This window comes from Quercus robur, chromosome 8 (assembly GCF_932294415.1).
Source record: "Quercus robur chromosome 8, dhQueRobu3.1, whole genome shotgun sequence".
NCBI lineage: Eukaryota > Viridiplantae > Streptophyta > Magnoliopsida > Fagales > Fagaceae > Quercus > Quercus robur.
Window position 1 is genome coordinate 7218481 of NC_065541.1, and position 26405 is coordinate 7244885.

At 35.8% G+C, this 26405-nt stretch overlaps 1 protein-coding gene and 1 pseudogene across 3 annotated transcripts; both read left to right on the top strand.

Moving 5' to 3' along the window:
* The first annotated feature begins 4983 nt into the window (after window positions 1–4983).
* Window positions 4984–12941, top strand: LOC126694386 (ABC transporter C family member 3-like; annotated as a pseudogene).
* A 6723-nt stretch (window positions 12942–19664) lies between these two features.
* On the top strand, window positions 19665–25998 carry LOC126694381 (ABC transporter C family member 3-like). Of its 3 annotated transcripts, XM_050390621.1 has the most exons (10): window positions 19673–22231; window positions 22451–22537; window positions 22650–23285; window positions 23472–23636; window positions 23928–24222; window positions 24365–24573; window positions 24690–24995; window positions 25169–25232; window positions 25316–25555; window positions 25662–25998. In XM_050390621.1, the coding sequence occupies exons 1-10, from the start codon at window positions 19703–19705 to the stop codon at window positions 25769–25771; spliced, it is 4641 nt and encodes a 1546-aa protein (XP_050246578.1). In that variant the 5' UTR covers window positions 19673–19702; the 3' UTR covers window positions 25772–25998. The 3 variants fall into 3 exon arrangements, 2 of the variants coding, with proteins under 2 accessions (XP_050246579.1, XP_050246578.1); XM_050390622.1 differs by lacking the exon at window positions 22451–22537 and having other exon boundaries at window positions 19672–22231; XR_007645749.1 differs by lacking the exons at window positions 24365–24573; window positions 25316–25555; window positions 25662–25998 and having other exon boundaries at window positions 19665–22231.
* Window positions 25999–26405: the final 407 nt, after the last annotated feature.

A 26405-nucleotide genomic window follows, 5' to 3' on the forward strand; every position in this document is an offset into this window, starting at 1 on the left:
TTCATTTGTTAGATTGTACTTGTCTAAATGTGATGTGCGTGTGCTCAATCTTATATGGATTAATCCAAAAATATTTTTGATCATTTTATATGTTTTTGGAAGTGATTTTTATCACTTTTTGTGTTTATGTTTAGTGCTTACTTTGTTTTTCAATGTTTAAACATGTTCTGGTTTGAAAAACAAGTGTCAGATTTTTTGGCCACTCATTTTGGCTACTTGCGTGAGTTGCCAGCAAGCTGCCAGTTTTGGCTACTCGGTTTGGCGGCTTGCAAGCCGCGAGTTTAAGCCGCGAGTTCATACAGAGAGGTTTCGCAGCTCACTCGCGACTTGGCTCGCGACTCGCCAGTCGCGAGTCGCCCAGAATCAGCTTTTTAAAGAGCTTTTTCGTGGGAAACTTGTTTTAAACCTCTCCCATCCTCTCTAAAACCCCTCTTTCAATATTTTTACATCAAAACCCAACCAATTTGAATGGTTTTTCAATCCATTAACATCTCTAAGGTAATTATAAACTCTTTTCATTGATTTTGATCCTTAGAGTATGTTTTGGAGAGTTTTGTGCTCTTGGTTGGGATTTTCATCATAGGGGTTGGGAAAACTTATTTTTTGTCAATTTTCTTCATGGGATTGGTTTCTTTTGTTGATATGCATTGGTTGTTGGCCCCTTGTGGCAGAAAGAACATGTATTAAGGGTGGATTTCATGATGTTCATGCATTGTTTCACATTTATGTTCATAGTGTGCATGCTAGGTGTTTGATAAAATGCCTCTTAGACATTTTCTTGCTTGTTTGGACTCCGATGAGTACCAAACTTTGGGGTTTCTCATGTTTCCTCATTAGGAACATGTTTGGTTCATTGGTTGTGTATTTAACACACCTTGCCCCACATGTGCATTTTTCATGCATTGGTCATACATTGCACTTAGCCACCTCTTGCACACACTTTTGTTACCCTTGTCATGCCTTGGTCTTTACCATATTTCTTCATCCTAGCATGTCATGCTTACCTTATGCTTTGTAGCATGTTACTTTGTCTTAGGTTTGAGCTTCATTTTCTCATTCATCTTGCACCCCTCATGCATCATTAGCATTGTTCATACCTTCATCTCTTGCCCTCGTTTCTTCTTGACCCTTTGTCTATTCCTAACAAAAAGGGGGAGAGTATACTCTAGAGTATGTTTCGGAGTATTTTGTCATTTCTATATGACTCTTGTTCACATCCTTAGGGGGAGAAATTCTATTTCTCATGCACATTTGTAGGGGGAGAGATATTCCATAGGGGAGATGCATATACCAAGGGGGAGAAGACATTGTGTTAACTAGAAAACCTTGTTATGTTTGTTTTCTTGTTGGCTTTATGGTGATTTGTGTTATGCTTTGGTGTTCTCATTGCATCATGTTTGTGCTTTGGACATGCATATATCCCTATGTGATTATGCTTCATTGAATGCATGTTCAGATGATCATTTGCTTTGCTATGTGATCATTGTAGTCATTTCTATACTTGTTATATTATACTTGTCATTTATTACTTGCTTTACCTTGAGGGTCTAATGTGTTTTGTGCAAGTGTTTCAGGGTATAAGTATATATATGTTCCAAGTGCATCACAGCTTCTCATCACTTTGAAGGGGAGAAATTTTAAGCACTTTTAGTTTATATTGTTTAAGTTTTTATTCAATATAATGTGTTTGTACCCATGTGCTTTTGTAAGCTTTTAGGGTTATGTTTTTATGCATATTTGTAGGCTTTATGGTTTGTACCATGCTTTATGCAGCCTTTTATGCTTTGTTTAAATCAGTACTTCTATATAAATGTATTGCATTTTCTTTTAAGTACTGTCACTCTTGTGCCCTTGTAGGATTTTTCCTAGATGCATATACTTAGTGTATTATGCATTGGTTGAGTGTTGGGCATACAAGTAACTTGCATTGTTCTTGTTAGCTTGTATGTTCAAGTGTTCATTCCAAGTGTGAATGAGCATTGTGATCACTACCTTGTAGTGATTGCTTGTTTGATCAAGCCATAGTTTGTTTCTTAACTCCATCTTTGCTTGATCACATATTGCTTGCTTCATATGCATTTCATGCTTTTCTACATACAATGATCATGGTGTATTGTTGTGTTTCAGGAGATTCATGTTCATATGATTCAAGAGCTGCACAGTTTCTAGATTTAGGTGTGAGTGAGTTTTGCCATTGTTCCCAAACTCACGTTTAAGTCTAGAGTCTGTTTTAGGGTGTTTTGTCATGGAATAGCCAAAGGGGGAGATTGTAAGGTTGAATTTAATCAACTATGAGTCTGTTTTAGGGTGTTTTGTCATGGAATAGCCAAAGGGGGAGATTGTAAGGTTGAATTTAATCAACTATGTGTTGGCTTTATTCCATGACAAATTTGCTTGTAATATAGCACTTAGAAACCTTGTATTTAGGTGGGAATCATGTAAGGGTAGTGTGTGAGAGAGTGTGAAAAAAGCTCAAGACAGTGCAGTGAAGCAGAGACTCGCGGCTAGGACTCGCGGGTGGCTCGCGGCTTGCAAGCCGCCAAAAGTTGCTCACGTGCAGAGCATGCAGGGGAGCTGAACAGTCACGCCACCTGGAGCACTACACGATAAAAATCCAGACTGGCCATTAAGTTAGCTCGCGACTTGAACTCGCAACTCAGTCAAGTCGCGAGATCAAGTCGCCAGCCAGCCCTGTTTTTGGAAAAACTGACTCTTCGTATTCCATTCTCACACCAGTATAAATACCCCTCATTCCCACAAGATATGCGTGGCCATTCAGAAAGAAAAACCCTAAGAGAGGTTTCTTCAAAACACCCACCCAATTAGAGAGAGCTACTCATTCTTAGAGAGAAACCTTTGTAGTCTCTTCTCATTCCCTCTCTCATTGTCATACCTATTGAGAGGAGATTTCTATCCAAACACTACCCACACCCATTTAGAGTGTTGAGTGTTTTTGGAGTTTTGGGAAGCATTGGAAGATGCCAAGGATAGCGGATGCTATGGTCTAGTAGCGGAATCCGGTAAGCTAGAAAAGAAAAAGGTTCGGCGCAACCTCGTTGGAGCAAGAAGCTTGGAGGGCTTAGGTACATCGGGTAGATTAGGCTTGGAGGGTCTATTGCTGTTCATGTATCCCAACTACATTTTCTAGTGGATTATTGACCGCTTGGAGGGCGGCGGAGAGGTTTTACGCCGAGGGCTTCGGTTTCCTCTTCGATAACACATCGTGTGTTGTCCTTGTGTTTGCATCTCTCTTCCCTTTATCTTTGCCTTTTATTTTCTGCTGTGGATGTGATTTATAATTGGCTTAGATTGATTTCCAATTTTGTTTATAGCTTATGTTCATTTTCCGCACACTTGTTGGTTGTCATATAGCTTGAATTGGTTATTTTGTATTTGTGGGTCTAAACGTTCAAAGGTGTTTTGTACATGTTTTTGAACTTACAGATAACACATCGCGTGTTGTCTTTGTGTTTGCATCTTCCTTCCCTTTATCTTTGCCTTTTATTATCTGCTGTGGGTTATGATTTTAATTTAGCTTAGATAGTTTTTCCAATTCTATATTATAGCTTATGTTCATTTTCCACACACTAGTTGTTTGACATAAAGCTTGAATTGGTTAATTTGTAAATTGGGGGTCTAAACGTTCAAGGGTGTTTATACACATATTTGAACTTTCAGGCTTGATTAATGGCATTTTATTCTTCCATACAGTTTTCTCTATAAGTGAGCAAGAATGTCATATGCTTAAGGCTATGCCGTCAAATGGTAGGTCACTTGATCCTAGAACTACATCTACATGGTGAAAAGATGCACTACCATCCATCATCATCAAAATTGAAAAAAAAAAAAAAAAAAAAACCCTTACTGGAAGCAAACATATCATATTCTCCTTTTATTGGAAAACCTAAATTCAAATCAATATCAATATCATCAATATATTCTCATTAAAAAAGAAACTATTATTAATATATCTATTATTTAATCTAATCTAGTATACTATATATAGTTACTGAAGACAATACTAAGAGCACTAACATTGGGGAATGCAAAAAAAGAAAACCTATTTTACATTCTCAAACAACATTTGTTAAGTTTGTGGTTTTCAGTACTTGACACATTTTAGAATCTAGCATTTTATGATTAGGATAGACAATGCCATGTGCTACAACTCAATTTGCAATTTTGTTGACTACTTATTACCATGTGTCAACAATAATTACACTATTTTTTTTTTTTCGAGAAATGTACACTATTAACTTCTTCTATTAACTCTTTCTCAAAAAAAAAAAAAAAAAAAAAAAAAACCTCTTCTTCTAACTTTTTCACATTTTAAAACTTTTTCACATTTTTAGACTTTAAAATGTTGTAAATTAAATATAGCATTTAAATTTGAATGAAACGTTCCAATATAGATGCAAAAGAAAAAAAAAAGTCATTGGAACATTGAGAAATACTACATTCACAATATTTTCATACCAAATTTTAAGTGATAAGTTGTTATTAATTCTAATTTAAATCGATAAGTAAATTACTTTTTTGGCTACTTGTAACAACTAATAACAACTTGTCACTTTTTTTTTTTGAAAAAAAAAAAAAACAACTTTCCACTTAAGATTAATGTTGTAGACATAACATTTCTCTTGAAACCTTTTTTTTTTTTGGCTGAATATTTCTCTTGAAACATTTGAATGGTATAACTTCCATTTTTGAGATCACACTTTACTGTTGACATTTACATTAATATCTCCTCAAATTCTTTCTAACTTTTCTTGAATTTTTTTTAATCCTTTTTAATTACCGATCTTCCTTAAATAAATTGCAATTATCAACCATCCAAAAAAAAAAAAAAAAAATTGCACTTGTCGTTCTAATAATGAAAACGACACCGTTTTTTTGGTTTACCATAAATTCCAAAGAGTGGCGTTCAAACAATCAAACAACGTCTCTCTTTTCGTTCCATTGCTTTTGAAACTCTTTTCACATTCCCCATTTAATTCTACTCACCATTGTTGCTCTCTCTCTCTCTCCTTCAAAACCCGAAACCTCTTCGGATCCTTCATACTTTGCTTAAATAGGTCACCCCACGAGTACAAGAAACTTTTCTTGTGGGGTGTGGGTGTGAAGTAACAATAGCCAGAGTTTTAAAGTAGAATTCTATTTCAGATAAATAAAAGGAAAAAGAAAATTCCACTGATCAATATATTCTTTATAGATTTCCAAACCCTCTCTTTCCCTTCTCTTACCTGTGAAACTGATCGGTCTCAACCAAACGATGACTGCCCTTAAACCTAGCAGACTATCTTGCCATGAGATGGACAAACTTCAAAACAGCCATGCAGGCTCGAAAATGATAAGGTTAGGAGTTGGTTTGATTTCTATTTGCTCTGTTGTTTTGGCATTATAATAATAATAATTGTTGTATTGTAAAAGTCTGTACTAATTTTACCAATTCATGCAGTGTTCAATCGGTATCATCTGCTGAAACTTAGTCCATGGAGCAGAGGCTTGGACTATATATAAAGATTTGATTGTAAATCTTACTTACAAGTACTGAGTCATTTCTAAATTTATTGATTAATAATTAATGTTTGAGAATCTTAAATTTCACTTAATCTATATGTTAAGAGTAAATGATTTTGTCATACACACAGTCGATAGTTTAAAATTGAATACACTTCCCATCTCTGTGACTTATGTCCAGCACAGATATTCAAAGAAGAAAAAGTTTGGTCTTTTACGGAACTCCAGGATGATTTTTTCTATCAGTGTGTGTTTTTATTTTTTCATTTTAAAATCACTGAATTTTTTTCTGCCATATTTATATTCCTAATTTCGACTTTACAAAGAAAGACAAAGTTGAAAATTCCTTAAGAGTGTAAATGTTTCAATCACAGAGAAAAGTCAACATGCGGTTGCAGCCATTCGTGTCAGCATACAGTGCATGAATCCATCTCAATAATCCAAGGAAAGCCAGTTTTGATTCTCTCTCCCATCATCTCTTGTAGAAATACCCCACAGAAGCTCCACAAATTATGAAACTTGTTGAATCTTCAAAGCACGGTATGTCAATCATGTTCTCACACTACTACTCTTCACTCATGCACTCAGGTACTGATTTTCTCATGAAACCAGTTTTCCTACATGGGGTTTCTGGTTCTTTACACCTGGTTTTGTTATTTATGTTGTTTATCTCATGGGTGTGCAACAAATTCAAGGTGGGTCATAGTGAAGGTCCAAATGGAAGGTTTAAGAACATCAGGTGTTTGTTCTATAAACAGGCTCAAATTTGTTGTTTGGGTGTTTCTTTGTTTAGTCTAGTGTTGTGCTTATTGAGTTACTTTTATTGGTATAGAAATGGTTGGTCTGATGAAGGGTTAGTGACCCTTTTCGATTTAGCGCTTAGAACACTTGCTTGGGGTTCACTTTGTGTTTACTTGTGTATTCAATTGTTCAATTCAGCTGAATCAAAGTACCCTTTTTCATTGAGAGTTTGGTGGGGTTTCTATCTCTGCATTTCTTGTTATTGCCTTTTCATTGATGTAGTCCTTTGTAGAAAACATGTTAGTTTACCAGTTCAAAATTTAGTTTCCGATGTTGTCACTGTCATTTGGGGTTTGTTTTTCTGTTATGTTGGGTTTTTGGGGAAGAATGAGGGTGAAAATACCCTTCTTGAAGAACCTCTTTTCAATGGGGATTCTAGTGCTAGTAATGAAGCAGAGTCAAATAAGTCGAAGGGGAGTGAAAATGTAACCCCTTATTTGAATGCTGGATTTTTCAGCATTCTTACTTTCTCTTGGATGGGTCCTTTAATTGCAATTGGCAATAGAAGACATTAGACCTTGAGGATGTTCCTCAACTTTGTCCTAGTGATAGTGTGTTTGGGGCCTTACCAACTTTTAAAAATAAGCTTGAGGCAGAGGGTGGTACAATTAATGGAGTGACGACACTGAAGCTGACAAAGGCATTAATCTTCTCGGTGTGGAATGAGATTCTCTTGACAGCCTTTCTTGTGATTATGAACACATTGGCTTCCTATGTTGGACCATATTTTTTATTGATACTTTTGTTCAATACCTCAATGGGCGATGGAACTTCAAAAATGAGGGCTATGTTCTGGTTTCAGTGTTTTTTGCTGCAAAACTTGAGGAATGCCTCGCACAGAGGCATTGGTTCTTTAGGATTCAGCGGGTTGGAATTCGGGTCCGATCAGTGTTGATTGTAATGATCTATAGTAAAGTTCTGACCCTTTCAAGCCAGTCAAAGCAGGGCCACACTAGTGGGGAGATCATCAATTTCATGACTGTTGATGCTGTCAGAGTTGGTGATTTCAGTTGGTATATGCACGAAACATGGATGGTTCTTGTTCAAGTTGTTATTGCATTGTTAATTTTGTACAGAAATCTTGGAATTGCTTCAATTGCAGCTTTGGTTGTAACGGTACTTGTTATGATGGCTAGTGTTCCTTTGGGAAAATTACAAGAGAAGTTTCAGGACAAGAAAATGGAATCAAAAGACAAAAGGATGAAGGTGACATTGGAGATTTTAAGGAACACAAGAATTTTAAAGCTTTAGGGATGGGAGATGAAGTTTCTGGCTAAAATCATGGAGCTGAGGAAGACCGAGGTAAGTTGATTGAAGAAATATGTTCACACTTCGGCAATGACCTCTTTTGTTTTCTGGGGTGCCCCCACATTTGTGTCTGTGGTCACTTTTGGTTCTTGCATGTTGATGGGGATCCCACTAGAGTCAGGGAAGATCTTATCTGCACTTGCAATGTTTAGGATTCTTCAGGAGCCCATCTATAATCTTCCCGACACAATCTCAATGGTAGCTCAAACTAAAGTGTCCATAAATCGAATTGCATCCTTCCTTCACCTTGATGACTTGCAGCCTGACGTGATAGAGAGGCTTCCAAGAGGTAGTTCCGATACAGCAATAGAGATTATTGACGGGAAATTCTCTTGGGATTTATCATCCTCCAGTCCAACATTAAAAAATATAAGTTTGAAAGTGCAACAAGGCATGAGGGTTGCTGTATGTAGGACTTTTGGCTCAGGAAAGTCAAGTTTGCTTTCCTGTATCTTGGGAGAAGTACCCAAGATATCTGGGACTGTTAAGTTGTGTGGGACAAAGGCATATGTTGCTCAGTCACCTTGGATACAAAGTGGCACGATTGAAGAGAACATATTGTTTGGTAGGGAGATGGAAGGAGAAAAGTATGAGAAGGTCGTTGAAGCATGTTCCTCGAAGAAGGACCTTGGAATTCTCCCATTTGGTGATCAAACAGTCATCGGTGAGAGAGGAATCAATTTGAGTGGTGGGCAGAAGCAAAGGATCCAAATTGCACGTGCTTTGTACCAAGATGCTGATATCTATCTGTTTGATGATCCTTTTAGTGCTATTGATGCTCATACAGGGTCCCACCTATTTAAGGTAATTTAATTTCCTAACCTATTGTATTCAGTGTTTAAATGAGTTTTATTTACAATTAATATGTAAATATCGTTGTTTTAGTATTATAATATTGATAAGTAAATAAGCATCGAGTGGGTTTTGAACTCATGACCTCACCCTCCACCCATTTCAATGCAAGAAGGAAGTGTCATTTGAGTTAGACCTTATTGACTATGTTGTACATAAATTTGTTGATTTATACGTTTGAAGATGGTTTTCTGTGTCTGTTGAGGTACTCCAAAATTCATGAAGTAGCATTGCAATTTTTTAGTTTTGTTTTCTACATTTGTTACATAACTTCTTTTAAACTATATATACTTCCATATGGCAGGAATGTTTGCTTGGTCTTATGAGGTCAAAAATAGTTGTTTATGTTAACCATCAAGTGGAGTTCTTACCTTCTGCTGATCTTATCTCGGTGAGCTATTCAAATTTAGCTTCTTTCTAGCCTTTCATTTCTGAACTTGATTACTCTCTTCTCTATTGGTAACTTAACTTATAAGTTATAACTTGTTTTTAGGACATGAAAGATGGTAGGATTACTCAAGCTGGAAAGTACAATGATATTCTCAATTCAGGAACTGATTTTACTGAACTTGTGGGAACATATGAGAAAGCTTTGTCAGCACTTGATTCCACCGTGGCAGGGCTAGTTTCTGGAAGTATAAGCAAGGAAGCTGGAAATTTGGCTAGTACTAATGGGGTTGTGCAGAACCAGGAAGATAAAGATGTTCAAAATGGGAAAGCAGATGATTTAATTGGGTCAAATGGACAACTTATCCAAGAAGAAGAGAGAGAAAGGTAAAGTTGGGCTATCAGTCCATTGGAAATATATCACTATGGCATATGGAGGAGCTCTTGCGCCATTTATATTGCTGGCACAAGTTCTCTGTCAGGTCCTTCAAATTGGAAGCAATTATTGGATGGCCTGGGCAACTCCTGTCTCACAAGACATGAAACCTGCAGTTGGTAGCTCTACCTTAACGATTGTCTATGTTTTATTGGCCATTGGAAGTTCTTTTTGCATCCTTATGAGATCCATGCTTCTTGGAACAGCTGGGGTACAAGACTGCTAGTCAACTCTTCAGTAAGATGCACTACTGCATTTTCCGTGCACCCATGTCATTTTTTGATGCCACTCCAAGTGGACGAATCTTAAGTAGAGTAAGTGGAAAGTTGTGTTTGATGGTTCTTTTTTGGGTGCTTCTGGCTTAGCTTGCAACTTTTTAAATAAATTTCGTTGTCCACCATTTTAAGTAATTATTTCTTCTTCTTCTTCTTATCTCTCTCTCACACACATACTCACACATTCGCACACAGAAACATAAACAATCTTTCAGGTAAATATAATAGGTTTAAATATAATTATTAAATTAACTTATGTTTCCTTGCAAGCTTCTACAGACCAAAGTGCAGTGGATTTGAGAATTCCATATCAAGTTGCGTCATTTGCCTTCTCGATGATCCAGCCCCTTGGAATTATTACAGTAATGTCTCAGGTTGCATGGCAGGTTTTCATTGTTTTTATTCCAGTGATTGCAACCAGTATCTGGTATCAGGTATACCATCTGACTTTGTCAGAATATTGACTTAAGAATTACTGAAAAATGGCTTGATCACATGGCATCTCAGACTGCATAAAAAAATTACCATTTGTTATCATGCAACATTTGTTTTACAATTCGTGCTTTGTACATGCTACAAGATCTCTTAGATTAAATGTTTTAACTGTATGCTGACAGTTGCTGTCATTTTGACAAGAAAATTCAACGAGTTTCTAGATAATTGAATACTTGTTGAACAATGTGTTTCTGTATATTTTTGTGCCCCTTTTTTACACTTCAATTTTCAGATATTTTTGGGTTTGAACTATGAAAGATCTACTAATTATAATCTTCATCAAAACCCAACTCCCATTGTAATATTATAGTGTATTATTGTCATTTTCTTGTGGAGAGAATTGTTCTCACAAAATTTTAATCATGCAGCGATATTACTTACCATCTGCACGAGAGTTATCAAGGTTAGTTGGAGTGTGCAAAGCTCCAGTGATACAACATTTTTCTGAAACAATTTCAGCTGCAACAACCATCAGGAGCTTTGATAAAGAATCAAGATTTAGGGACAAAAATATGAAACTAGCAGATGCAAATTCTAGGCCAAGGTTCAATATTGTTGGTGTAATGGAGGGCTTGTGCTTCGGCTTGGATATGTTATCTTCTATCACATTTGTTTTCTACTTGGTTTTCTTAGTCTCTATTCCTGAGGGAGACATTGATCTAGGTTAGTATTTACCATCTAGTGTCCTACTAACAGTCCTTCCTCTTGATTGAATCAGTAAAAGAACTCAAACCATGCTTTTCTAATTGTCTTTCTTTTTTGTTTCTTTGCTTTCCTATCTCCTGAAGGCATTGCAGGTGTTAGGTTCTGAAGTTTAGGATTTTATGTATTTAGAACTCTAATGTGTATTGTTGGCAAACCATGATCAAAACAATATGTTTAGAAGTGTTTAAAGCTAGCTCAAAGTTGTGTGTCAATGTAAAGTTGGAATCGAGTTAAAGCAGGAAGCATTGTGCCTTTCGGCCTGGCTCGATCGATCGAAAGACAGGCTCGATCGATCAAAGCTCGGGCAGAATGCTTTTCTGCAGATTCATCCAACTCAGCCCTAGTTGTTTTAAAACGTTTTTAGGGTTTCTTATTTGTCCTAAGTATAAAAGGCAAACCCTAGCCACGTTTTAGTGTTGCTCATATTTGCGGTTTGTGTAAATCTCTTGTGAGATCTAGAGGAGTTTTCCTTTACACAAACTTAGGGTTTTCAAGGAGAAGACTTATCTACGCCTTGATGATCAATTCAGTTGCTGCCATTGAAGCTTAAAGAAAACACAAGCGGATGTGCTTGTAGCTGGTGGTGAATCCAAGAAAGAAGGAGTCCGTGGATTTGGAGCTTGCACGTGGTCGTGTCAGTAAGTTCTACTGGTTGGTAGCAATAAGAAGTCGAGCGTGGGGGCTTGTAAGTCTTATTGTATGAACTTCGATTCTTTCAAGATAGTGGATTCAAGTTTACCTTGAGGATAGCTAGGTCAAATCCTCCCCAGGTTTTTACCGGTTTGGTTTCCTGGGTGATCATATCTTGTGTTATTTATTTTCCACTGCTTTGCATGATTTGATCTTTTATATTGTAATAACCTAGACTTGTTTAATTGGACTAAGTAACAACTTGGCTAATTACCTAGGTTTAATCAATTGTTTAAGGGGTCTAAAAACTATCAGCAGGCTTATCTGTGACGAATGGACTTAATTTAAACATGTTGCAAATGTTGGTAATGTGGAATCTTTGCCAAGTGGAGAACAAAATTATATCAGTAGAGAGAATTTTTCAATACACTAGTATCCCAAGTGAGCCACCACTTGTGATAGAAGAAAGTCTTCTAGATCATTTCTGGCCATCACATGGAGAAATTGATATTCGTGATCTCCGAGTCAGTTCTTAGCTTTTGTCACCAAATAAAATTATATATATGTGTGTGTGTGTGTGTGTATATATTATGTATAGGGTTGTTTATGACTATGATGTTTGTTATATGTATATAAATTAATGCTTATGGTGCAATGTAGGTACGGTATGCCCCACACATGCCACTTGTATTACGTGGCCTCACATGTATCTTCCCTGGAGGACAGAAAACTAGCATTGTAGGGAGAACGGGTAGTGGTAAATCAACTCTCATACAAACACTTTTTCGGATTGTTGAACCTGCTGGTCAGATAATGATAGATGGCATCAATATTTCCTTTCTTGGACTACATGATTTGCGATCTAGACTAAGCATTATCCCTCAGGATCCAACCATGTTTGAAGGGTCTGTGAGAAGCAATCTAGATCCACTAGAAGAGTATACAGATGAACAAATTTGGGAGGTAGGTTGGTTTCTTTTTTGGCAAGTGAAAGAATTTTCTCTTTATTACATTGTCCTCATAAATTACGCAGAAACTGCTTTTAGGATTTGTAGTCAATATATGGGGCCTACTAATGCTATTTATATATATATTTTTGTTATAATTTCTCCACTTAAATTGTTTTGGGCCCTAGATAAGTGTCAACTTGGAGATGAAGTCAGAAAGAGAGAAGGAAAACTGGATTCTACAGGTTTTTCTTTTCACCTTCTTATGTCAAATATTTTAGAGCTAGCTATATTATGGAAATATATTGCTTATATTCTTATGGTCTATGACTCAATGCAGTTAATGAGAATGGAGAAATTTGGAGTGTTGGTCAGAGGCAGCTGGTCTGCCTTGGCCGTGTGCTGCTTAAGAAAAGTAAGGTATTGGTGCTCGATGAAGCTACTGCCTCAATTGATACAGCTAAAGATAATCTGATTAAGCACACCCTCAGGCAGCATTTTTCCAACCGTATAGTCATCACCATTGCACATTGAATAACCTTCGTTCTTGATAGTGACATGGTTCTTCTACTAAATAATGGTTAGTATGACCATATGATTTTGTTTTACTCCTATAGCTTTTGTTCATTTAGTTCTTTCATGGTTAGAATGATTTCATTGTAATCCTATGGTCTGATATAAAGGAAAGCGTGAAAGGGCTGGATACTAAAGGATTCCTTGAATTCAAAATAAAGACTCTGGAATCCACCAAAAGAGAGATAATAAACAAACTGAACTTTTACAGATTATAGGTTTATTTAAACGCTTCCTAAAACTCATTTTCCTAGTAAAAACATTTCTAAACAAATTCTAAATGATGCACTTCATGATAGGACTCTAATTTGACTAGAAAAACATTAAAATTACCTAAAATGAAGGAAATAAAAGGCCAACGCGTGGAAGTTTGAAGATTATATAAAAACATCAAAAAATTAACAAATGATAAAAATAGACTATATTTTGTCTTACACTATATGGCCTAGAAGCTCTTCTCAATCTTCGTGTAGGGCTAGTTGAGGAACATGATTCTCCAACAAGATTGCTTGAAAACAAATCATCATCTTTTGCTCAACTTGTAGCAGAGTACACTGTGAGGGAAAATTCGAGTTTTGGAAAGTAAAGTGACTATGAATATTTGTGCTCTGTTTGACTCTAGCAAGTTGGTTGACAATGACGAAAATTCAGTGGTTTTATGTTTATGCTACTAAATAATGGTTAGTTTGACTATATAATTATGTCTTCTGTTGTTCATCTTTTGCTCAACCTGTAGCAGAGTACACCATGATGTGAAATTCCAGTTTCAGGAAGTTGAGCAACAAAGCTTATTTGACTCTGGCAAGTCTATTGACAATGGAGAAAACTCGGTGGATTTGTGATCTTGTTTGGACTATGCTGTATGATATTGATGGCATTTTTGTTGATCTAACTAGTGGTTGCAGTGTGTTTTAGCCTTTTAGGCATATTGTAAGAACAAATGGTGTATATTTAGTAAATTTGAGATCATAATAGATATTGATGAGACTCAGGAGAGTAACTAAGTTGTAACTTTTGTGCTTGAAATGAAGAATAATGCTCGACCTGATTGATGGCATTTTATTCTTCCATAAAGTAACAACTTTAAAACAAATGAATAACTGACTTAAAGATTACATTGTATATTCATAGCCTTTATGTTTAAAAAGAATTTCACTTAAATTTAGCCTATATCGAAGTGGACTGAAATGTGACTCAACAAAAGTGTAGTTACAATAAATGCTATGCTTAAGATTTTAAATATTAAAAGTTTGAGATTTATAATTGTTTATAATAAATTTGGAATTAGATTAGGTGATTTCAGGACAAACATGTCTTTTCCCATTATGTAGGTGCACAAAAATAAATCAAAGTGGACCAAAATGAATTGAAGTGATCCGAATTGGACCAAATAAGAATGAACGGACCGAAGTGGACTAAATAGGACTAGTGTAGACTGAATATAAACAAAGTGGACAAAATGGACCGAATATAACCAAGGTAGACAAGATGGACTGAATAGGACCAAAGTGTACTGGATGACCCGAATAGAACTGAAGTAGATCAAAGTGGGCAGAATGGACTGAATAGGATCAATGTCGACCAAAGAGGACTAAATAGAACCAAAGTAGATAGAATAGACCAAATAAGACCGAAGTCAATAGAATAGGACTAATGTGGACAGAATAGAGCCAATGTGGACTAAATGGACCGAATTGGATTGTAGTGGACTAAAAAGGATGGAATTGACCGAATTAGACCAAATATAACTTCAGTGGACAGAATAGACTAAATAGGACCGAAGATGACATAATGGACTGAATAGAACCAATGTTGACCGATAAGACTTTTGAATATTTATATTTTTTATTGCATTTTTAGGGCTAATAATTCTAATTTCTAATGTCTATTTGTGTATTTTCTTTGTATTTTTTTAACTCAAAAATAAAAAGTTTAGCCCAAATAAAATAAAATTTCATAATTTTCAACCAAAAAATTAAGAAACAAAATAAATCAATTTAAAGCCTAATTAGTCTAAAATGGACTGAAGAGGGACTAAAATTGATCAAGTGGACAAAATTGGACCGAATTGAAATTGTTTAATTTTTAAGAAGAACAAATTATCTTCAAAAAAAATTTAGGAAATAAATTATACATTATATTACAATACAAAATAATTTATTTATTCCCACGTATCGCGTGAATCTGCGACTAGTTGATAATAACTATGAAATGATGTAATTGTGTTTTTAAAAACAAAATTTTATGAGTTAACTGAAATGGTGTTTTAAATAACACGATTTTGACCGAACTGTATGTGTAACTATCAATGCTATTTATCAATTTTAGAATTGGCCAAAGAAAAAGTCACGTGGGGGGCGTTCATGGGCATAGTTTTACACTGAAAAGGACGGCGTCCAATAGTCTATAGTCCCTAGTTATGTCTAGCACAGTGATACTAAAAACTCACCAAGTGTATAAAATACTTGTGAATGTTTAGGCCCCCAAATCAAGGTTATCGATTACGTACCGTACTGGCCGGTACGGCTGGAATATACCGTACTGGCCAGCAATCTGGTACGCTCGATCCCCTTGTTTCGTACCGGAAAAAATACCGGCCGTACCGGCCAATTTCAGGCAATACCGGCCGGTACCGGGCGTACCGGTCAGTACAAAAAAAAGTTTTTTTTTTTTTTTTTTTTTTTTTTTTTTTAAGTTTTGTAATTTTTGAATTTTTGTTAGGACAGAATGGTAACTTATTTGCATTAACTTATTAGTATTATTTGTTTTCTTAGCATGCAATGGTAACTTTTAAGCTTTCTATTTTATTTTTATTTATTTTTCCCTTTTAATTGATACTAAAGTCTAAAACCATGAATAATTAGTTCTGAATTGAGGAAATGTTTTATAGTAAACTTTTATATTTATTATAATATATATATACATAGACACATACATACATACATACATACATACATATATATATTTTTTTATTTATTTATAAATATAAAAAATAGCGGTAAACCCGAAACGGTACATCGGTATTGACCGGTATCCGAAATATATCGTACTGGTGGCCAAACCGGTACGGCCTCTGGTGCGGTATTGACATCCTTGCCCCAAATACAAATTTTCCAATACAAGCTTATATTCAAACAATATATGTGCGAAATATGAAATATAGGCAATACCCAGATTAGCAAACTACTCTAAGCCATTAATTAATCACAATCAATAGAAATTAAAAGCTAAGAGTAAGGGAAAGAGAGATGCAAACACAAGATAACACCGGCACGTGTTATCGAAGAGGAAACCGAAGAATTTAGTGAAAAACCTCTTCACCACCGTCCAAGCGGTAAATGATCTACTAGAAAATCAGTTGGAATATATGAATAGTAATAGACCCTCCAAGCCTAATCTACCCAATGCACCTAAACCCTCAAAGTTTCTTACTCTAACAAGGTTATGCCAAACCGTGTCTTCTTTAGCTTTACGGATCCCGCAATTTGCCCATTGCATCAACCAATATAAATTGGTTCTATCTTGAACTGCTTCCCAAACACCAAAGAACCTTCTCACTACTTTGAATTTGGTGAGGTAAGGATTTGGTTTATGATCCTCTCATGGGTATGACACTGGAGAGGGTGAGAGTAGAGGAATTTGGAGAATCAAGTGTATAAGATTGTGGATGAATCAATCTTGTTTTTCTTTAGGGTTTCTCTCTCAAAATTCTCTCTCAAAGCTCTCTACATTTCGTAGATATAAGGGTATTTATAGTAGGGTCTGAGATGGAATGTAAAAAGTCACTTTTCAGCAAAATAGGGTGCACGGCGAGTCACTTGCGACTGCGATGAGTTGCGAGTTCCAGTCGCCAATTACCAGACTAGGCTAGACTGTACTTTTTGTCCTGTAGTGATCTAGCTGGCCTTACTCTTCATCTTCCTGCATGCTTCACACGTGTGCTTCATTTTGGTGAGTCACCACTCGCGAGTCAATCGCGAGTCACCTTCTTGTTGCACACTCTTGATTAAATCTTCACACTCTCTCACACACAACCCTTATATTATTCCCACCTAAATACAGGGTTTCTAAATACTGAATTATAAGAAAATTTGGCACAGAATAAAGCCAATACATAGTTGAATAAATTCAAATTTACAGATACAAATGAAAAGGTTTGAGCCTTTTTAGGAACTCCAGGTTGATTTTTCCTTCATCAATAAAAATTTTCCTTCAAAAAACAAACCGTTATTTTTTTCCTCCTCATTTTTGCCATTTCCTAAGCTTCTTCATCAAAACACACTCACGCATGCATTTGATTCACTGTCCAACAACGTAGTCACCAGTTTTTACAATGAGAGCCGGCTTTATATTTTCACTCTGTCCAGACTCTCATTTTGGACTACAGTTTTATAAATATGATGAAATCCTTTTTTTTTTTTTTTTGATTGATGTGATGAAATCTTTAAGTGTGCAAGAATGCATATGTTCAGGGCTATACTTTCAAATGGTAAAAAGATTACTACCAATCTACCATCATCAAAATTGAACTACAGGATAATAAAAAATGATTCGGAAAAAAAAAAAAAAGAAGAAAAAAATTTAGTGAAAGCCAAAAATAATTAGTGAAAGAAGAACAAAAGTTAGTGAAAGCATGCACATCATATCAGATCTATCAATCTTATAGAAAAACCAAAAATAATTATCGATAACAAACAAAAGAAATCATGAAACGTTTTTAAAATTTCAAGAATATTTTGGTAATAAAGTTTTAGTTGAAATAGTATTTTAAATTTCTTGAAACTACTTTATTAGCTGAATTTCAACTAGTAAAACATATCATAACAAATATTAATATACTTATTTTGAGTTAAAGAGCATATTGTATGACATATAGAGCTCACATTATGCACATAACATAAGTGAACAAAACCAAATATTTTCCAGATACAGAAAATGTTGTATTCAATGAAATGAAACGAATATGTTTTATGTACAGAGAGATTTAAATTCATCAGGTAGGTAAACAAACTAATAACAAAATAGATTAAATGACACAATAATCCGAAAGAAATTTTCTAGATAAGAAGCACTGATAATAAGAATAGATGGAATGACGTATGTGGTTTTTCTTTTATTGGGACTATGATTCTGGATTTGAACCTTAAATATTTTTGTTAAAAATACAAAGAAACCATTTTGATTTTCAACTTTTCATAGACACGGAAATGAAATGGACAAAAGAAATGACAATTGAATCAAGTACTACCACAAATATAAACTTAGTCAAACATGTGCGAGGAAAGCTGAAGAAAAGAGATGCTTGTAATGCAAGTGGCATATGAAGATTAAACTGATTAAATTCAATGATTGAAAGGTGATCTAATAGGGACTGGTGACTTTCACAATGCCACAAGATTTTCAGGGAATTAGTGGGAGACTGAGAAGTACATAAAATATATTTTACTATATGGCCAGAAATTATAAATAGATAAATTCTCCAACCATGCATGAAACGACAAGTTTTCCAAATGGCGAAAAAAAAAAAAAAGTAATTGAATTTATCAATTTTCTTTTTAATAATTGAGTCGAGTCATTTTGACTATTAAATCATTAAGATTATTTTACTTTATTTTAGTGAAAAAATCGAAGTTAAACCTTGGAGAATGAGATGCACTTGCCTTGAAACTATCAACCTTGGCAGGATCATCCCTCTCAACTTCGAGTTAGATTAAATATTTTAGTTTGGAACTTGTTTTTGAATAAACTTGAACTTATTTATGTACTACTTGATGATTCCCCCACATATATAAACCATGCATATATAAAGTAAATAAATATTATGACTGAAAATTTCTATAACTGCATAAATCTATATTGATGATTAATACACAAATTGTTTAGAGTATACTGTTTGAATTAATTAGATAGATTTATTTTAATTTATGATCTTATATGATGGCTAGAAATCATATGTAATTTTTACTAAAAAAATGGAGACAAGTCAAAGTTGGTGTTCTGTAGCCATAGTTTTAATTTTTAAGTGGTGAGAAAGACAGCGCCACTCACTTCAGCACAACGATTGAAAGAGGAAAATGTTTGCTTCTGTTCATGAACTTCATATTGATTTTTCTGTCGGTATGCGTTTTTCTTTTTCTTTTTTAAATCACTGAAAATATTTTCAGCTATTTTTTATTTCCCTTTTGACCTTTAAAAGAAAGACTAAATTAATGTTTGACACAGTATTTACAATATTATATTAGATATCTATATTTTTGTGGATATTATGTGAGAGAGTTTGAATTATGTTGGATGTGAAACAACAATGCCCAAGACAAAAAAAAAAAAAAAAAAAAAAAGGAGTATCGCTTAAGATAGTTCAGAGAAGAACGATTAATATACCAGTAGGTAAGAAAGATAAAGGCTAAAAATCACATTATTGAAAGTAATAAAAAAAAAATATGTAAATTAAGAAAGTAACTGAAAATATAGTTTTGGCACAACTTTGTAGTTGTCGTTGACTTTTTGTGTTTCCGGTGTCCTTTTAGTCAATCACACAAACATTGACGCACATGTGGAGAAAAATCAACCTGCAGTTTGCAGGTCATTCTGTTGTTATACATTGCATCCATAATGAGTAAACTGGCCATCATTTTTGGCACAATTTTGTACCACAATAAAAAAAATATATTTATTAAATATTGAGAGCTGGTGTACTCTTATTTAAACGACAACTTTTATTATTTAAATACTATAATACATATTTTTACAATATTTTTTCACCTATTATTTCCATGACAAACAACGTTATTACAAAGCCCATGAATCTTCGAACCATATATGCCCAAGGAAAGCCAGCTTTGATTCCCTCTCTATCTCAGCCTATCATTTCATCCACAACATCCACAAAAGCTCCACTAAAAATGGAACTTGTTCAATCCTCAAAGCACGGTATGTCAATCTTGTTCTCACACCACTACTCCTCACTCACATACTCAGGTACTGATTTTCTCACAAAACCCATTTTCCTACGCGGGCTTTCCGGTTCTTTGCACTTGGTTTTGTTATCTGTGTTGTTTATCTCATGGTTGTGCAAGAAATTTAAGGTGGGGCATAGTGAAGGTCCAAAAGAGAAGTTTACGAACAAAGGGGGCTTGTACTGCAAACAGACTGTGATTTGTTGTTTTGGTGTTTCTGTGTTTAGTCTAGTGTTAAGTTTATTGAATTACTTTTATTGGTATAGAAATGGTTGGTCTGATGAAGGGCTAATGACCCTTCTGGATTTAGCACTCAGAACACTTGCTTGGGGTTCAGTATGTGTTTACTTGCGTACTCAATTGTTCAATTCAGCTAAATCAAAGTATCCGTTTTTATTGAGAGTTTGGTGGGGTTTCTACCTCTGTAGTTCTTGTTATTGCCTTGCCATAGATGTTGTTCTTCATAGGAAACATGTTAATTTACCAGTTCAGTATTGTGTTTCCGATGTTGTCTCGGTTGTCTCGGGTTTCTTCCTCTGTTATGTGGGGTATTTTGGAAAGAATGAGGATGAAGATGCCCTTCTTGAAGAACCTCTTTTGAATGGCAATTCTAGTGGTAGTAATGAAGCAGAGTCAAGCAAGTCTAAGGGGCTTGATACTGTAACCCCTTTTTCAAGTGCTGGATTTTTTAGCAATCTTACACTCTCTTGGCTGGGCCCTCTAATTGCTCTAGGCAACAAGAAGACCTTAGACCTCGAGGATGTTCCTCAACTTGCTCCCGGTGATAGTGTAGTTGGGGCCTTCCCCGTTTTTAGAAATAAGCTTGAGGCAGAGTGTGGTACGGTTAATAATGTGACCACATTGAAGCTAGTGAAGGCATTACTCTTCTTTGCATGGAAAGAGATTCTTTTGACAGCCCTGTATGTGATGATCTACACATTGGCTTCCTATGTTGGACCATATCTTATTGACAATTTTGTTCAATACCTTAATGGGCGCCGACAGTACAAGAATGAGGGATATGTGCTGGTTTCCGTGTTTTTTGCTTCAAAACTTGTGGAATGCATCGCACAGAGGCACTGGTTCTTTAGATTGCAGCTGGTTGGAATTAGGGTCAGATCAGTCTTGGCTACAATGATCTATGATAAAGGTATGACTCTTTCATGCCAGTCAAAGCAGGGCCACACTAGTGGGGAAATCATCAATCTCATGACAGTTGACGCTGAGAGGATAGGTGACTTTGGCTGGTTTATGCACGATCCGTGGATGGCCCTTGTTCAAGTTGCTGTTGCATTGTTAATTTTATATAAAAATCTTGGGCTTGCTTCAATTGCAGCTTTTGTTGCAACTGTACTTGTTATGTTGGCTAATTATCCATTGGAGAAATTCCAAGAGAAGTTTCAGGACAAGATAATGGAGTCAAAAGACAAAAGAATGAAGGCAACGTCTGAGATTTTAAGGAACATGAGAATTCTAAAGCTTCAAGGATGGGAGATGAAGTTTCTATCTAAAATTGCCAAGCTTAGGGAGACCGAGGCAGGGTGGTTGAAAGGGTATGTTTACGCTAATGCTATGACTACATTTGTCTTTTGGAGTGCTCCCACATTTGTGTCTGTGGCCACTTTTGGTGCTTGCATGCTAATCGGAATCCCACTTGAGTCGGGGAAGATCTTATCTGCACTTGCAACGTTTAGGATTCTTCAGGAGCCTATATTTAATCTTCCTGACACAGTTTCAATGATTGCTCAAACTAAAGTGTCACTTGATCGAATTGTTTCATTTCTTCGTCTTGAGGATTTGCAGTTTGACATAATAGAGAAGCTTCCAAGAGGTAGTTCAAATACAGCAATAGAGATTATTGACGGAAATTTCTCTTGGGATTTATCTTCCTCTAATCCTACATTGAAAGATATAAATTTGAAAGTGCAACATGGCATGAGGGTTGCTGTTTGTGGAACTGTTGGTTCAGGCAAGTCAAGTTTGCTTTCTTGTATCCTTGGAGAAATACCCAGGATATCTGGCACTGTTAAGTTGTGTGGGACAAAGGCCTATGTTGCTCAGTCACCATGGATACAAAGTGGCAAGATAGAAGAGAACATATTGTTTGGTAAGGAGATGGAAAGAATGAGGTATGAAAGGGTCCTTGAAGCATGTTCCTTGAAGAAGGATCTAGAAATTCTCTCGTTTGGGGATCAGACACTAATAGGTGAGAGAGGAATCAATTTGAGTGGTGGACAGAAGCAAAGGATTCAAATTGCACGTGCTCTATACCAAAATGCTGATATCTATTTGTTTGATGATCCTTTTAGTGCTGTTGATGCTCATACAGGATCCCACCTCTTCCGGGTAATTTCCTTTCCTACTCTAATGTCATTTTATTCTGATTAAAATGTGTTTTTTCCCCCTTAATTTATTATATTATAAATTGGTGTTCTACAAATTTGAAGATGGTTTCTTGTTGTCAGTAGGGGTACTTGAATATTATTGCAATTTGTTCAGTTTTTGTTTTCTGTAGTTAATACATAGATCTTTTTGAAATGGATTTACTTGATTCATACATGGCAGGAATGTTTGCTGGGCCTCTTGAGTTCAAAAGTAGTGATTTATGTTACTCATCAAGTAGAGTTCTTACCTGCTGCTGACCTTATCTTGGTGAGCCATTCACATTAAGTTTATTTCCACCTTTTTATTTATGATCTCAACTTATGAATGGATTGTTCCCCACTTTTCTATCTGTGAAATCAACTATTACATTTGTTGTTAGGTCATGAAAGAAGGAAAAATTACTCAAGCTGGAAAGTACAATGAAATTCTTAATTCCGGAACTGATTTTATGGAACTTGTGGGAGCACATAAGAAAGCTTTGTCTGAACTTGATTCTGCAGAGGCAGGGTCAGTTTCTGAAAGTACAAATATGAGCAAGGATATCACTGATGAGGTCGTTGAAAAAAAAGAAAATGAAGATGTTCAAAATGGTAAAACAGAAGATGTTGTTGGATCAAAGGGACAGATTATCCAAGAGGAAGAGAGAGAGAAAGGTAAAGTTGGGTTTTTAGTCTATTGGAAATATATTTCTATGGCATACAAAGGAGCTCTTGTGCCCTGTGTATTGCTGGCACAGGTTCTCTATCAGATCCTTCAAATTGGAAGCAATTATTGGATGGCTTGGGCAACTCCAATCTCACAGGATGTGAAACCTGCAGTTTCTAGCACCACTCTTATAAGTGTTTATGTCGCTTTGGCCATTGGAAGTTCATTTTGCATCCTTGTGAGATCCCTGGTACTTTTTACTGCTGGGTTCAAGACAGCCACTATACTCTTTAATAAGATGCACTTATGCATTTTCCGTGCCCCCATGTCTTTCTTTGATGCCACTCCAAGTGGAAGAATCCTAAACAGAGTAAGTGGGAAATGTTTATGGGTATTTCCATATTGAAAGCTTCAAAAGAGTCATAGTTTACAATTTTATATGGCTTTTTCCTTCGGTTTAAACAATTCTCCTCTCTCTCTCTCTCCCACACACACACACACAGAAACATGATTGGTGTAAATATTTTTATTGAATTGACTGTATGTTTCCTGGCAGGCTTCTACAGACCAAAGTGCAGTGGATTTCAATATTCCATATCAAGTTGGGGCATTTGCCTTTGCGATGATCCAGCTTCTTGGAATTATTGCAGTAATGTCTCAGGTTGCATGGCAGGTTCTTATTGTTTTTATCCCAGTGATTGCAACCTGTATCTGGTATCAGGTATACCCTCTGACTTTGTCACAATGTTGTCTTACATTCTTCCTGAAACTATATAACTCTATACATATCAATATCATACCGCCTTCTTTACATTTTGGGCTGTGCACATGCTGCATGCTCCCCTAGATTAAATTTAAAACCTTTACTAAGAGATTTTTTAAAATGCTTTTTCTTAAGATAGATTATTGTCAAGTTGCAAGGTGCATGGAGTGTTTTTTCATAAGATATTCCAATGTATTATAGTCATTCTTATGCGGAGAGAAGTGTTGTAACAAATATATTATTATGCAGCAATATTACATGCCTTCAGCACGAGAACTAACAAGATTAGTTGGCGTGTGCAAAGCTCCTGTGATACAGCATTTCGCTGAAACAATTTCAGGCTCAACAACAATTAGGAGCTTTGATGAAGAGTCACGATTTAGGGACGTAAATTTGAAACTCACAGATGCATATTCTGGGCCAAAGTTCAACGCCGCTGGTGCAAGGGAATGGTTGTGCTTCCGCTTGGATATGATGTCTTCCATCACATTTTTCTTCTCCTTGGTTTTCTTGATATTTATTCCTGAGGGAGTCATTGATCCAGGTAAGTAATTCCCATCTGGTGTAATAACAATGCTCCTTACTGTTTGTTTAATTTGGTAAAGGAATTCGAGTAATACCTTTCTAATTGTCCTTTTTTTTTTAAAAAAAAAAAAAAAAAAATTCTGGTTTCCTTTTTCCTAAAGGCATTGCGGGCTTGGCTGTGACATATGGACTTAATTTAAACATAGCCTGGGTAATATGGGTTCTTTGCCAAATGGAGAACAAAATTATATCAGTAGAGAGAATACTTCAATACACTTGTATCCCAAGTGAACCTCCTCTTGAGATAGAAGAAAACCGGCCAGATCATTCTTGGCCACCAAATGGAGAAGTGGATATTTGTGATCTGCAGGTAGTTTTGGTCCATTACTATTTATTACCAACCAACCGTAATCTTGTTAATAAGGTCGTTCATGACTATGATTTTTATGTGTTCTACATTAATTAATGATAAGGGGTGTAATGTAGGTAAGGTATGCCCCACATATGCCACTTGTTTTGCGAGGTCTCACATGTACTTTTCCTGGAGGAATGAAAACTGGCATTGTAGGGAGAACGGGCAGTGGTAAATCAACTCTCATACAAGCACTTTTCCGGATTTTTGAACCTGCTGCTGGTCAGATAATTATAGATGGAATCAACATCTCCTTGATTGGACTGCATGATTTGCGATCTAGACTAAGCATTATCCCTCAAGAACCAACAATGTTTGAAGGGACTATAAGAAGCAACCTGGATCCACTCGATGAGCATACAGATGGACAAATTTGGGAGGTGGGTTGATTTCTTCTTGGGTTATTAAAAGAATTTTCTCTTTGCTAAATTTGTTTGTAAAGTGGCAATGCAATGCCTTTATGATTTGCGGTCAATGGGTGGCATTTGCTTTTATTTATTTATTTTTTCTGATTTATTCATTGCCTTAAATTTTTCCCCTTGAATTGTTTTAGGCTTTGGATAAGTGTCAACTTGGAGATAAAGTTAGGGAGAAAGAAGGAAAACTAGATTCCACAGGTTTGTCATTTCAGCTTCTTATGTGGAATATTATTAAACTATGTAATGGAAACATATTACTTATATTCTTAGGGATGCTGCAGTTTGTGAGAACGGAGAGAATTGGAGTGTGGGTCAGAGGCAGCTGGTCTGCCTTGGCCGTGTGCTGCTCAAGAAAAGTAAGGTGTTGGTGCTGGATGAAGCTACTGCATCTGTTGATACTGCTATAGATAATCTGATTCAGCAAACCCTCAGTCATCATTTTTCCAACTGTACAGTCATTACCATTGCACATCGAATAACTTCCGTTCTTCATAGTGACATGGTTCTGCTACTAAATAATGGTTAGTTTGACCATATGACTTTCTCTTACTTCTAATGTTGTTTCATGGTTTATATGATTTCATTGTAATCCTATGGCTTAGCAAATTTCTCTGAATCCTGCTGCAGGGCTTATAGAGGAATATGATTCTCCAAATAGATTGCTAGAAAACAAGTCATCGTCTTTTGCTCAACTTGTAGCGGAGTACACGGTGAGGTCAAGTTCTAGTTTTGGGTAAGTTAAGTGACTAAAGCTTATTTGGACTTACTTGGACCGTGCTGAACGATATTGACAAGATTTTGTTGATCTAGCTAGTGGTTTCTGTGTGTTGTAGGCATATTGTATGAACAAATGGTGTACACTACTAAATATCAGATAATAAAAAAGAGTGATAGTGTAGGTTGTAACTTTCATGTTTGAAGTAAGCTACATGCTGGACTTGATTGATGGCATTTTATTCCTCCATACAGTTTTCAAGTGTATACGAAATGCATCTGTTTAAGGCTATGCTGTCAAATGGTAGGTTAAACGTAAGACTTGTGCACTTTTAAGCAAAGGTTTAAGGTGCTTAAGCCCAATCTCAAACACTTGGACAATCCTCTTCCTTTCTAATGTTGTCAAGAAAGAAAATTGAGGATTTTGTGTTTATAAATGAAAGAATGGAAAGCAAGCTCAATGGTTGGAGGAGCAAATATTTGTCTAACGCAGTTGCTCTATAATGAGCTTGACAAGGTTACTTTGATAAGATCAATTGTTCAAACAATCCCTTCATACACAATTTCAACCTTCCAACTACCAATCTTGCTTTATAATAGGCTTGACAAGGTTACCAGGACTTTTTGATGGAATTCTGTTAAGTCAGAAAAATTCTA

Coding starts and splice junctions, on each gene's coding strand:
- LOC126694381 (XM_050390621.1), top strand. CDS start 19,703: ATGACAAACAACGTTATTACAAAGCCCATGAATCTTCGAACCATATAT. Junction 23,637..23,927: donor CAACCTGTATCTGGTATCAG/GTATACCCTCTG, acceptor ATTATTATGCAG/CAATATTACATGCCTTCAGC. Junction 24,574..24,689: donor TGGATATTTGTGATCTGCAG/GTAGTTTTGGTC, acceptor GGTGTAATGTAG/GTAAGGTATGCCCCACATAT.